This window comes from Ranitomeya imitator, chromosome 6, assembly GCF_032444005.1.
Source record: "Ranitomeya imitator isolate aRanImi1 chromosome 6, aRanImi1.pri, whole genome shotgun sequence".
Lineage (NCBI taxonomy): Eukaryota > Metazoa > Chordata > Amphibia > Anura > Dendrobatidae > Ranitomeya > Ranitomeya imitator.
The window spans coordinates 241,258,821-241,270,068 of record NC_091287.1 but is presented as its reverse complement, the minus strand read 5'-3'; the positions used below and the strand labels follow the sequence as shown (position 1 = coordinate 241,270,068).

The 11,248-nt window shown below is 63.1% G+C and overlaps 1 protein-coding gene across 2 annotated transcripts in view; it reads left to right on the top strand.

Moving 5' to 3' along the window:
* Window positions 1-2: 2 nt before the first annotated feature.
* Window positions 3-11,248, top strand: part of PDCD6 (programmed cell death 6) — a 36,722-nt gene continuing 25,476 nt past the window's right edge. For both annotated transcript variants that reach the window (XM_069730523.1, XM_069730522.1), the window contains exon 1: window positions 3-138. In XM_069730523.1, the coding sequence (XP_069586624.1) occupies window positions 77-138 (62 nt within the window). In that variant the 5' untranslated portion in view covers window positions 3-76. The remainder of the gene's footprint in view (window positions 139-11,248) is intronic.

Here is an 11,248-nt window from a genome sequence, read left to right as displayed (position 1 = left end):
GGCGGTGACACCTTCCGGGTCGGGCAGACTGGGACTCTACGTACTCGGAGCCAGTGCCTGACACGGAGCGGCAGCCATGGCGTATCAGTACCAGTACCGCGGCCAGGACCAGTCCTTCCTCATGAACGTGTTCCGCAGGTGAGTGCCCGGGCTGCTTCCAGGCTGGCTGCATGTGGTGGCGCGGTGCCCCCTCTGCTGTCTGAGCCGGGGCCGTCACAGGCTGCGGGCACATTACCGGCTCCGTTCACACGAGCGGAGAATAATGTCCGCACGGAATAATGTCCGCAAGCTTCTGGTTTTCCACATCAGCAGTTAATAAGATTTCCCACAGTTCCTGTAAGGACGATGTGTCCGCAGTCCGATGCCGTGCGGGGGGCGCTGTCTGCTGCCTGAACGGACAAGGCTCATTGAAGACACCGAAGAAACAAGCGGTGCGGCCCGAACAAGCAGCCCATGGGCTACATCGGTCCCAGCGGCCAGTCTCCCCTCAGGGGGATGTGGCTGTGTGACCCCGGCCTTATGGTGCTGCCAGGGACTAGGTGCCCGGTCCCAGCGGCCAGTCTCCCCTCTGGAGGATGTGGCTGTGTGACCCCGGCCTTATGGTGCTGCCAGGGACTAGGTGCCCGGTCCCAGCGGCCGGTCTCCCCTCTGGAGGATGTGGCTGTGTGACCCCGGCCTTATGGTGCTGCCAGGGTCTAGGTGCCCGGTCCCAGCGGCCAGTCTCCCCTCTGGAGGATGTGGCTGTGTGACCCCGGCCTTATGGTGCTGCCAGGGACTAGGTGCCCGATCCCAGCGGCCGGTCTCCCCTCTGGAGGATGTGGCTGTGTGACCCCGGCCTTATGGTGCTGCCAGGGTCTAGGTGCCCGGTCCCAGCGGCCAGTCTCCCCTCTGGAGGATGTGGCTGTGTGACCCCGGCCTTATGGTGCTGCCAGGGACTAGGTGCCCGGTCCCAGCGGCCAGTCTCCCCTCTGGAGGATGTGGTTGTGTGACCTCGGCCTTATGGTGCTGCCAGGGACTAGGTGCCCGGTCCCAGCGGCCAGTCTCTCCTCTGGAGGATGTGGCTGTGTGACCCCGGCCTTATGGTGCTGCCAGGGACTAGGTGCCCGATCCCAGCGGCCGGTCTCCCCTCTGGAGGATGTGGCTGTGTGACCCCGGCCTTATGGTGCTGCCAGGGTCTAGGTGCCCGGTCCCAGCGGCCAGTCTCCCCTCTGGAGGATGTGGCTGTGTGACCCCGGCCTTATGGTGCTGCCAGGGACTAGGTGCCCGGTCCCAGCGGCCAGTCTCCCCTCTGGAGGATGTGGTTGTGTGACCTCGGCCTTATGGTGCTGCCAGGGACTAGGTGCCCGGTCCCAGCGGCCAGTCTCTCCTCTGGAGGATGTGGCTGTGTGACCCCGGCCTTATGGTGCTGCCAGGGACTAGGTGCCCGGTCCCAGCGGCCAGTCTCCCCTCTGGAGGATGTGGCTGTGTGACCCCGGCCTTATGGTGCTGCCAGGGACTAGGTGCCCGGTCCCAGCGGCCAGTCTCCCCTCTGGAGGATGTGGTTGTGTGACCTCGGCCTTATGGTGCTGCCAGGGACTAGGTGCCCGGTCCCAGCGGCCAGTCTCCCCTCTGGAGGATGTGGCTGTGTGACCCCGGCCTTATGGTGCTGCCAGGGACTAGGTGCCCGGTCCCAGCGGCCAGTCTCTCCTCTGGAGGATGTGGTTGTGTGACCCCGGCCTTATGGTGCTGCCATGGACTAGGTGCCCGGTCCCAGCGGCCAGTCTCTCCTCTGGAGGATGTGGCTGTGTGACCCCGGCCTTATGGTGCTGCCAGGGACTAGGTGCCCGGTCCCAGCGGCCAGTCTCCCCTCTGGAGGATGTGGCTGTGTGACCCCGGCCTTATGGTGCTGCCAGGGACTAGGTGCCCGGTCCCAGCGGCCAGTCTCTCCTCTGGAGGATGTGGTTGTGTGACCCCGGCCTTATGGTGCTGCCATGGACTAGGTGCCCGGTCCCAGCGGCCAGTCTCTCCTCTGGAGGATGTGGCTGTGTGACCCGGCCTTATGGTGCTGCCAGGGTCTAGGTGCCCGGTCCCAGCGGCCAGTCTCCCCTCTGGAGGATGTGGCTGTGTGACCCCGGCCTTATGGTGCTGCCAGGGTCTAGGTGCCCGGTCCCAGCGGCCGGTCTCTCCTCTGGAGGATGTGGCTGTGTGACCCCGGCCTTATGGTGCTGCCAGGGACTAGGTGCCCGATCCCAGCGGCCGGTCTCTCCTCTGGAGGATGTGGCTGTGTGACCCCGGCCTTATGGTGCTGCCAGGGTCTAGGTGCCCGATCCCAGCGGCCAGTCTCTCCTCTGGAGGATGTGGCTGTGTGACCCCGGCCTTATGGTGCTGCCAGGGACTAGGTGCCCGGTCCCAGCGGCCAGTCTCTCCTCAGGGGGATGTGGCTGTGTGACCCCGGCCTTATGGTGCTGCCAGGGTCTAGGTGCCCGATCCCAGCGGCCAGTCTCTCCTCTGGAGGATGTGGCTGTGTGACCCCGGCCTTATGGTGCTGCCAGGGACTAGGTGCCCGATCCCAGCGGCCGGTCTCTCCTCTGGAGGATGTGGCTGTGTGACCCCGGCCTTATGGTGCTGCCAGGGTCTAGGTGCCCGGTCCCAGCGGCCAGTCTCTCCTCAGGGGGATGTGGCTGTGTGACCCCGGCCTTATGGTGCTGTCAGGGACTAGGTGCCCGGTCCCAGCGGCCAGTCTCTCCTCAGGGGGATGTGGCTGTGTGACCCCGGCCTTATGGTGCTGCCAGGGACTAGGTGCCCGATCCCAGCGGCCAGTCTCCCCTCTGGAGGATGTGGCTGTGTGACCCCGGCCTTATGGTGCTGCCAGGGTCTAGGTGCCCGGTCCCAGCGGCCGGTCTCTCCTCTGGAGGATGTGGCTGTGTGACCCCGGCCTTATGGTGCTGCCAGGGACTAGGTGCCCGATCCCAGCGGCCGGTCTCTCCTCTGGAGGATGTGGCTGTGTGACCCCGGCCTTATGGTGCTGCCAGGGTCTAGGTGCCCGATCCCAGCGGCCGGTCTCTCCTCTGGAGGATGTGGCTGTGTGACCCCGGCCTTATGGTGCTGCCAGGGTCTAGGTGCCCGGTCCCAGCGGCCAGTCTCTCCTCAGGGGGATGTGGCTGTGTGACCCCGGCCTTATGGTGCTGTCAGGGACTAGGTGCCCGGTCCCAGCGGCCAGTCTCTCCTCAGGGGGATGTGGGTGTGTGACCCCGGCCTTATGGTGCTGCCAGGGACTAGGTGCCCGGTCCCAGCGGCCAGTCTCTCCTCAGGGGGATGTGGCTGTGTGACCCCGGCCTTATGGTGCTGCCAGGGACTAGGTGCCCGGTCCCAGCGGCCAGTCTCTCCTCTGGAGGATGTGGCTGTGTGACCCCGGCCTTATGGTGCTGCCAGGGTCTAGGTGCCCGGTCCCAGCGGCCAGTCTCTCCTCTGGAGGATGTGGCTGTGTGACCCCGGCCTTATGGTGCTGCCATGGACTAGGTGCCCGGTCCCAGCGGCCAGTCTCTCCTCAGGGGGATGTGGCTGTGTGACCCCGGCCTTATGGTGCTGTCAGGGACTAGGTGCCCGGTCCCAGCGGCCAGTCTCTCCTCAGGGGGATGTGGGTGTGTGACCCCGGCCTTATGGTGCTGCCAGGGACTAGGTGCCCGGTCCCAGCGGCCAGTCTCTCCTCAGGGGGATGTGGCTGTGTGACCCCGGCCTTATGGTGCTGCCAGGGACTAGGTGCCCGGTCCCAGCGGCCAGTCTCTCCTCTGGAGGATGTGGCTGTGTGACCCCGGCCTTATGGTGCTGCCAGGGACTAGGTGCCCGGTCCCAGCGGCCAGTCTCTCCTCAGGGGCATGTGGCTGTGTGACCCTGGCCTTATGGTGCTGCCAGGGTTTAGGTGCCCGGTCCCAGCGGCCAGTCTCCCCTCTGGAGGATGTGGCTGTGTGACCCGGCCTTATGGTGCTGCCAGGGACTAGGTGCCCGATCCCAGCGGCCAGTCTCTCCTCTGGAGGATGTGGCTGTGTGACCCCGGCCTTATGGTGCTGCCAGGGACTAGGTGCCCGGTCCCAGCAGCCAGTCTCTCCTCTGGAGGATGTGGCTGTGTGACCCCGGCCTTATGGTGCTGCCAGGGACTAGGTGCCCGGTCTCAGCAGCCAGTCTCTCCTCTGGAGGATGTGGCTGTGTGACCCCGGCCTTATGGTGCTGCCAGGGACTAGGTGCCCGGTCCCAGCGGCCAGTCTCTCCTCAGGGGGATGTGGCTGTGTGACCCTGGCCTTATGGTGCTGCCAGGGACTAGGTGCCCGGTCCCAGCGGCCAGTCTCTCCTCTGGAGGATGTGGCTGTGTGACCCCGGCCTTATGGTGCTGCCAGGGACTAGGTGCCCGGTCCCAGCAGCCAGTCTCTCCTCAGGGGGATGTGGCTGTGTGACCCTGGCCTTATGGTGCTGCCAGGGACTAGGTGCCCGGTCCAAGCGGCCAGTCTCTCCTCAGGGGGATGTGGCGGTGTGACCCTGGCCTTATGGTGCTGCCAGGGCTGTGTGACCCTGGCCTTATGGTGCTGCCAGGGTCTAGGTGCCCGGTCCCAGCGGCCAGTCTCCCCTCTGGAGGATGTGGCTGTGTGACCCGGCCTTATGGTGCTGCCAGGGACTAGGTGCCCGGTCCCAGCGGCCAGTCTCCCCTCTGGAGGATGTGGCTGTGTGACCCCGGCCTTATGGTGCTGCCAGGGACTAGGTGCCCGGTCCCAGCGGCCAGTCTCTCCTCTGGAGGATGTGGCTGTGTGACCCCGGCCTTATGGTGCTGCCAGGGACTAGGTGCCCGGTCCCAGCGGCCAGTCTCTCCTCTGGAGGATGTGGCTGTGTGACCCCGGCCTTATGGTGCTGCCAGGGACTAGGTGCCCGGTCCCAGCAGCCAGTCTCTCCTCTGGAGGATGTGGCTGTGTGACCCCGGCCTTATGGTGCTGCCAGGGACTAGGTGCCCGGTCCCAGCGGCCAGTCTCTCCTCAGGGGGATGTGGCTGTGTGACCCGGCCTTATGGTGCTGCCAGGGTCTAGGTGCCCGGTCCCAGCGGCCAGTCTCCCCTCTGGAGGATGTGGCTGTGTGACCCCGGCCTTATGGTGCTGCCAGGGTCTAGGTGCCCGGTCCCAGCGGCCGGTCTCTCCTCTGGAGGATGTGGCTGTGTGACCCCGGCCTTATGGTGCTGCCAGGGACTAGGTGCCCGATCCCAGCGGCCGGTCTCTCCTCTGGAGGATGTGGCTGTGTGACCCCGGCCTTATGGTGCTGCCAGGGTCTAGGTGCCCGATCCCAGCGGCCAGTCTCTCCTCTGGAGGATGTGGCTGTGTGACCCCGGCCTTATGGTGCTGCCAGGGACTAGGTGCCCGGTCCCAGCGGCCAGTCTCTCCTCAGGGGGATGTGGCTGTGTGACCCCGGCCTTATGGTGCTGCCAGGGTCTAGGTGCCCGATCCCAGCGGCCAGTCTCTCCTCTGGAGGATGTGGCTGTGTGACCCCGGCCTTATGGTGCTGCCAGGGACTAGGTGCCCGATCCCAGCGGCCGGTCTCTCCTCTGGAGGATGTGGCTGTGTGACCCCGGCCTTATGGTGCTGCCAGGGTCTAGGTGCCCGGTCCCAGCGGCCAGTCTCTCCTCAGGGGGATGTGGCTGTGTGACCCCGGCCTTATGGTGCTGTCAGGGACTAGGTGCCCGGTCCCAGCGGCCAGTCTCTCCTCAGGGGGATGTGGCTGTGTGACCCCGGCCTTATGGTGCTGCCAGGGACTAGGTGCCCGATCCCAGCGGCCAGTCTCCCCTCTGGAGGATGTGGCTGTGTGACCCCGGCCTTATGGTGCTGCCAGGGTCTAGGTGCCCGGTCCCAGCGGCCGGTCTCTCCTCTGGAGGATGTGGCTGTGTGACCCCGGCCTTATGGTGCTGCCAGGGACTAGGTGCCCGATCCCAGCGGCCGGTCTCTCCTCTGGAGGATGTGGCTGTGTGACCCCGGCCTTATGGTGCTGCCAGGGTCTAGGTGCCCGATCCCAGCGGCCGGTCTCTCCTCTGGAGGATGTGGCTGTGTGACCCCGGCCTTATGGTGCTGCCAGGGTCTAGGTGCCCGGTCCCAGCGGCCAGTCTCTCCTCAGGGGGATGTGGCTGTGTGACCCCGGCCTTATGGTGCTGTCAGGGACTAGGTGCCCGGTCCCAGCGGCCAGTCTCTCCTCAGGGGGATGTGGGTGTGTGACCCCGGCCTTATGGTGCTGCCAGGGACTAGGTGCCCGGTCCCAGCGGCCAGTCTCTCCTCAGGGGGATGTGGCTGTGTGACCCCGGCCTTATGGTGCTGCCAGGGACTAGGTGCCCGGTCCCAGCGGCCAGTCTCTCCTCTGGAGGATGTGGCTGTGTGACCCCGGCCTTATGGTGCTGCCAGGGTCTAGGTGCCCGGTCCCAGCGGCCAGTCTCTCCTCTGGAGGATGTGGCTGTGTGACCCCGGCCTTATGGTGCTGCCATGGACTAGGTGCCCGGTCCCAGCGGCCAGTCTCTCCTCAGGGGGATGTGGCTGTGTGACCCCGGCCTTATGGTGCTGTCAGGGACTAGGTGCCCGGTCCCAGCGGCCAGTCTCTCCTCAGGGGGATGTGGGTGTGTGACCCCGGCCTTATGGTGCTGCCAGGGACTAGGTGCCCGGTCCCAGCGGCCAGTCTCTCCTCAGGGGGATGTGGCTGTGTGACCCCGGCCTTATGGTGCTGCCAGGGACTAGGTGCCCGGTCCCAGCGGCCAGTCTCTCCTCTGGAGGATGTGGCTGTGTGACCCCGGCCTTATGGTGCTGCCAGGGACTAGGTGCCCGGTCCCAGCGGCCAGTCTCTCCTCAGGGGCATGTGGCTGTGTGACCCTGGCCTTATGGTGCTGCCAGGGTTTAGGTGCCCGGTCCCAGCGGCCAGTCTCCCCTCTGGAGGATGTGGCTGTGTGACCCGGCCTTATGGTGCTGCCAGGGACTAGGTGCCCGATCCCAGCGGCCAGTCTCTCCTCTGGAGGATGTGGCTGTGTGACCCCGGCCTTATGGTGCTGCCAGGGACTAGGTGCCCGGTCCCAGCAGCCAGTCTCTCCTCTGGAGGATGTGGCTGTGTGACCCCGGCCTTATGGTGCTGCCAGGGACTAGGTGCCCGGTCTCAGCAGCCAGTCTCTCCTCTGGAGGATGTGGCTGTGTGACCCCGGCCTTATGGTGCTGCCAGGGACTAGGTGCCCGGTCCCAGCGGCCAGTCTCTCCTCAGGGGGATGTGGCTGTGTGACCCTGGCCTTATGGTGCTGCCAGGGACTAGGTGCCCGGTCCCAGCGGCCAGTCTCTCCTCTGGAGGATGTGGCTGTGTGACCCCGGCCTTATGGTGCTGCCAGGGACTAGGTGCCCGGTCCCAGCAGCCAGTCTCTCCTCAGGGGGATGTGGCTGTGTGACCCTGGCCTTATGGTGCTGCCAGGGACTAGGTGCCCGGTCCAAGCGGCCAGTCTCTCCTCAGGGGGATGTGGCGGTGTGACCCTGGCCTTATGGTGCTGCCAGGGCTGTGTGACCCTGGCCTTATGGTGCTGCCAGGGTCTAGGTGCCCGGTCCCAGCGGCCAGTCTCCCCTCTGGAGGATGTGGCTGTGTGACCCGGCCTTATGGTGCTGCCAGGGACTAGGTGCCCGGTCCCAGCGGCCAGTCTCCCCTCTGGAGGATGTGGCTGTGTGACCCCGGCCTTATGGTGCTGCCAGGGACTAGGTGCCCGGTCCCAGCGGCCAGTCTCTCCTCTGGAGGATGTGGCTGTGTGACCCCGGCCTTATGGTGCTGCCAGGGACTAGGTGCCCGGTCCCAGCGGCCAGTCTCTCCTCTGGAGGATGTGGCTGTGTGACCCCGGCCTTATGGTGCTGCCAGGGACTAGGTGCCCGGTCCCAGCAGCCAGTCTCTCCTCTGGAGGATGTGGCTGTGTGACCCCGGCCTTATGGTGCTGCCAGGGACTAGGTGCCCGGTCCCAGCGGCCAGTCTCTCCTCAGGGGGATGTGGCTGTGTGACCCTGGCCTTATGGTGCTGCCAGGGACTAGGTGCCCGGTCCCAGCGGCCAGTCTCTCCTCTGGAGGATGTGGCTGTGTGACCCCGGCCTTATGGTGCTGCCAGGGACTAGGTGCCCGGTCCCAGCAGCCAGTCTCTCCTCAGGGGGATGTGGCTGTGTGACCCTGGCCTTATGGTGCTGCCAGGGACTAGGTGCCCGGTCCAAGCGGCCAGTCTCTCCTCAGGGGGATGTGGCTGTGTGACCCTGGCCTTATGGTGCTGCCAGGGCTGTGTGACCCTGGCCTTATGGTGCTGCCAGGGTCTAGGTGCCCGGTCCCAGCGGCCAGTCTCCCCTCTGGAGGATGTGGCTGTGTGACCCGGCCTTATGGTGCTGCCAGGGACTAGGTGCCCGGTCCCAGCGGCCAGTCTCCCCTCTGGAGGATGTGGCTGTGTGACCCCGGCCTTATGGTGCTGCCAGGGACTAGGTGCCCGGTCCCAGCGGCCAGTCTCTCCTCTGGAGGATGTGGCTGTGTGACCCCGGCCTTATGGTGCTGCCAGGGACTAGGTGCCCGGTCCCAGCGGCCAGTCTCCCCTCTGGAGGATGTGGCTGTGTGACCCCGGCCTTATGGTGCTGCCAGGGTCTAGGTGCCCGGTCCCAGCGGCCAGTCTCTCCTCAGGGGGATGTGGCTGTGTGACCCCGGCCTTATGGTGCTGCCAGGGACTAGGTGCCCGGTCCCAGCGGCCAGTCTCTCCTCAGGGGGATGTGGCTGTGTGACCCCGGCCTTATGGTGCTGCCAGGGACTAGGTGCCCGGTCCCAGCGGCCATTCTCCCCTCTGGAGGATGTGGCTGTGTGACCCCGGCCTTACGGTGCTGCCAGGGACTAGGTGCCCGGTCCCAGCGGCCAGTCTCCCATCTGGAGGATGTGGCTGTGTGACCCCGGCCTTATGGTGCTGCCAGGGACTAGGTGCCCGGTCCCAGTGGCCAGTCTCCCCTCTGGAGGATGTGGCTGTGTGACCCCGGCCTTATAGTGCTGCCAGGGACTAGGTGCCCGGTCCCAGCGGCCAGTCTCTCCTCAGGAGGATGTGGCTGTGTGACCCCGGCCTTAGGGTGCTGCCAGGGACTAGGTGCCTCTGCTCCACACTGTCCTCTGGGAGGGAAGAACTACTATTCAGCACATGCTGATATAAAGGGGAATTTTCAAAAAAGAAAAAGAGGTATCTGCTGCCGCAGTGGCAATTCGTCCATAGATTCTAAACATTGGTGTAATTGGAAGTGCCCTGCAGCCGCTCACCTCCAGACATTGGGCTGTGACCAGTCAGCGGTCCCTACACCCGCGGGGTAACCGTCCCCGACCTCTAACTTACTGGGGACGGGGAAATCGCCTGAAAAGAAGCTGCTCTGGTAAATCCTGTCGGGGACCTGGTCGTGTTGCATTTCGTGCTTTGTGCCAAAAACTGACATGAATGAGCTTCATCTGAGGTTTTTCGATTCCAAGCTGCTCCCCCAGAGCCGTGGTGGCGCTACCAAACTTCTCCGATTACCAGAGTACCCAACTCCCAGATTTTTACCCAACATTAAAGGGAACCTGTCACCCCGTTTTTTCAGATTGAGATAAAAATACTGTTAAATAGGGCCTGCACTGTGCGTTACAATAGTGTATGTAGTGTACCCTGATTCCCCACCTATGCTGCGAAATACATTACCAAAGTCGCCGTTTTCGCCTGTCAATCAGGCTGGTCAGGTGGGCGTGGTGACATCGCTGTTTCTTCCCCAGCTTTCCGTTGGTGGCGTAGTGGTGTGCGCATGTCCAAGTGCCGAATCCACTGCGCGCAGGTGAAGAAAAAGCGCGCGATCTGCGCTGTTACCCTTGTCATCGGTGGGGGCGGCCATCTTCCTGAGGCCGCGCGTGCGCAGATGGAGTGCTCTGCTGCACGGGGCTTCAGGAAAATGGCTGTGGGATGCCGCGCATGCGCAGATGGAGATCGCGGCGGCCATTTTCCCGAAGCCGAGTGTTCATCTCGGCTTCGGGAAAATGGCCGCCGCGATCTCCATCTGCGCACGCGCAGCATCCCGCGGCCATTTTCCTGAAGCCCCGTGCAGCAGAGCACTCCATCTGCGCACGCGCGGCCTCAGGAAGATGGCAAGGGTAATAGCGCAGATCGCGCGCTTTTTCTTCACCTGCGCGCAGTGGATTCGGCATTTGGACATGCGCACACCACTACGCCACCAACGGAAAGCTGGGGAAGAAGCAGCGATGTCACCATGCCCACCTGACCAGCCTGATTGACAGGCGAAAACGGTGACTTTGGTAAGGTATTTCGCAGCATAGGTGGGGAATCAGGGTACACTACATACACTATTGTAACGCACAGCGCAGGCCCTATTTAACAGTATTTTTATCTCAATCTGAAAAAACGGGGTGACAGGTTCCCTTTAAGGGATCACGTCCCCCGTTATTCAGGTGACTGACAGATGGGACGCCATCGCTTCTAGCAGAAATGTCAGGAGTAGCAGTGGGCGTGTTGGGAGAAATAAGGAACATTTATTCCTTTATTTAAGATACAGCTTTTTATTTTTATTCTCACAGTAACAACACTTCTTTTCTTACAAAAACGGGTTTCTTTATTTTTTAACACTTTTTTTTCAATTAACACTAGAAGTCCCAGAGAGGAGTCATTTAACATTTCTACCTTTGGAACCCAGAGACGGGTCAAATGACCTGAAGGATTTTAGCTAACATCCTCTATTCACCGTCTTTTGTTCTGTAATTAAGGCCATTACTGTCGCACCACAGGAGGTTGTTGTTTTCCTTTGAGTTTAGCCATTTAGGGTGCCGTCTCACAGTGGCACTTTGGTCGCTACGACGGCACGATCCGTGACGCTCCAGCATCGCACCATTATCGCTCCAGCGTCGTAGACTGCGTTCACACTTCGCAATGCACGATTCTGGAGCGATAATTTCATGACGTGTTTGCGATGTAGAAGCCGTTGGTTACTATGCGCACATCGTATACAATATAGTGCACACCTTTGTTACACGATGCGATCATGCCGCCACATCGGGACACTTGACGACGAAAGAAAGTTTCAAACGATCTGCTACGACGTACGATTCTCAGCGGGGTCCCTGATCGCAGTAGCGTGTCAGACACAGCGAGATCGTAAGTATATCGCTGGAACGTCACGAATCGTGCCGTCGTAGCGATCAAAATGCCACTGTGTGATGGTACCCTTAGTTTCTAGCTAGTTCTATTTAGTTTA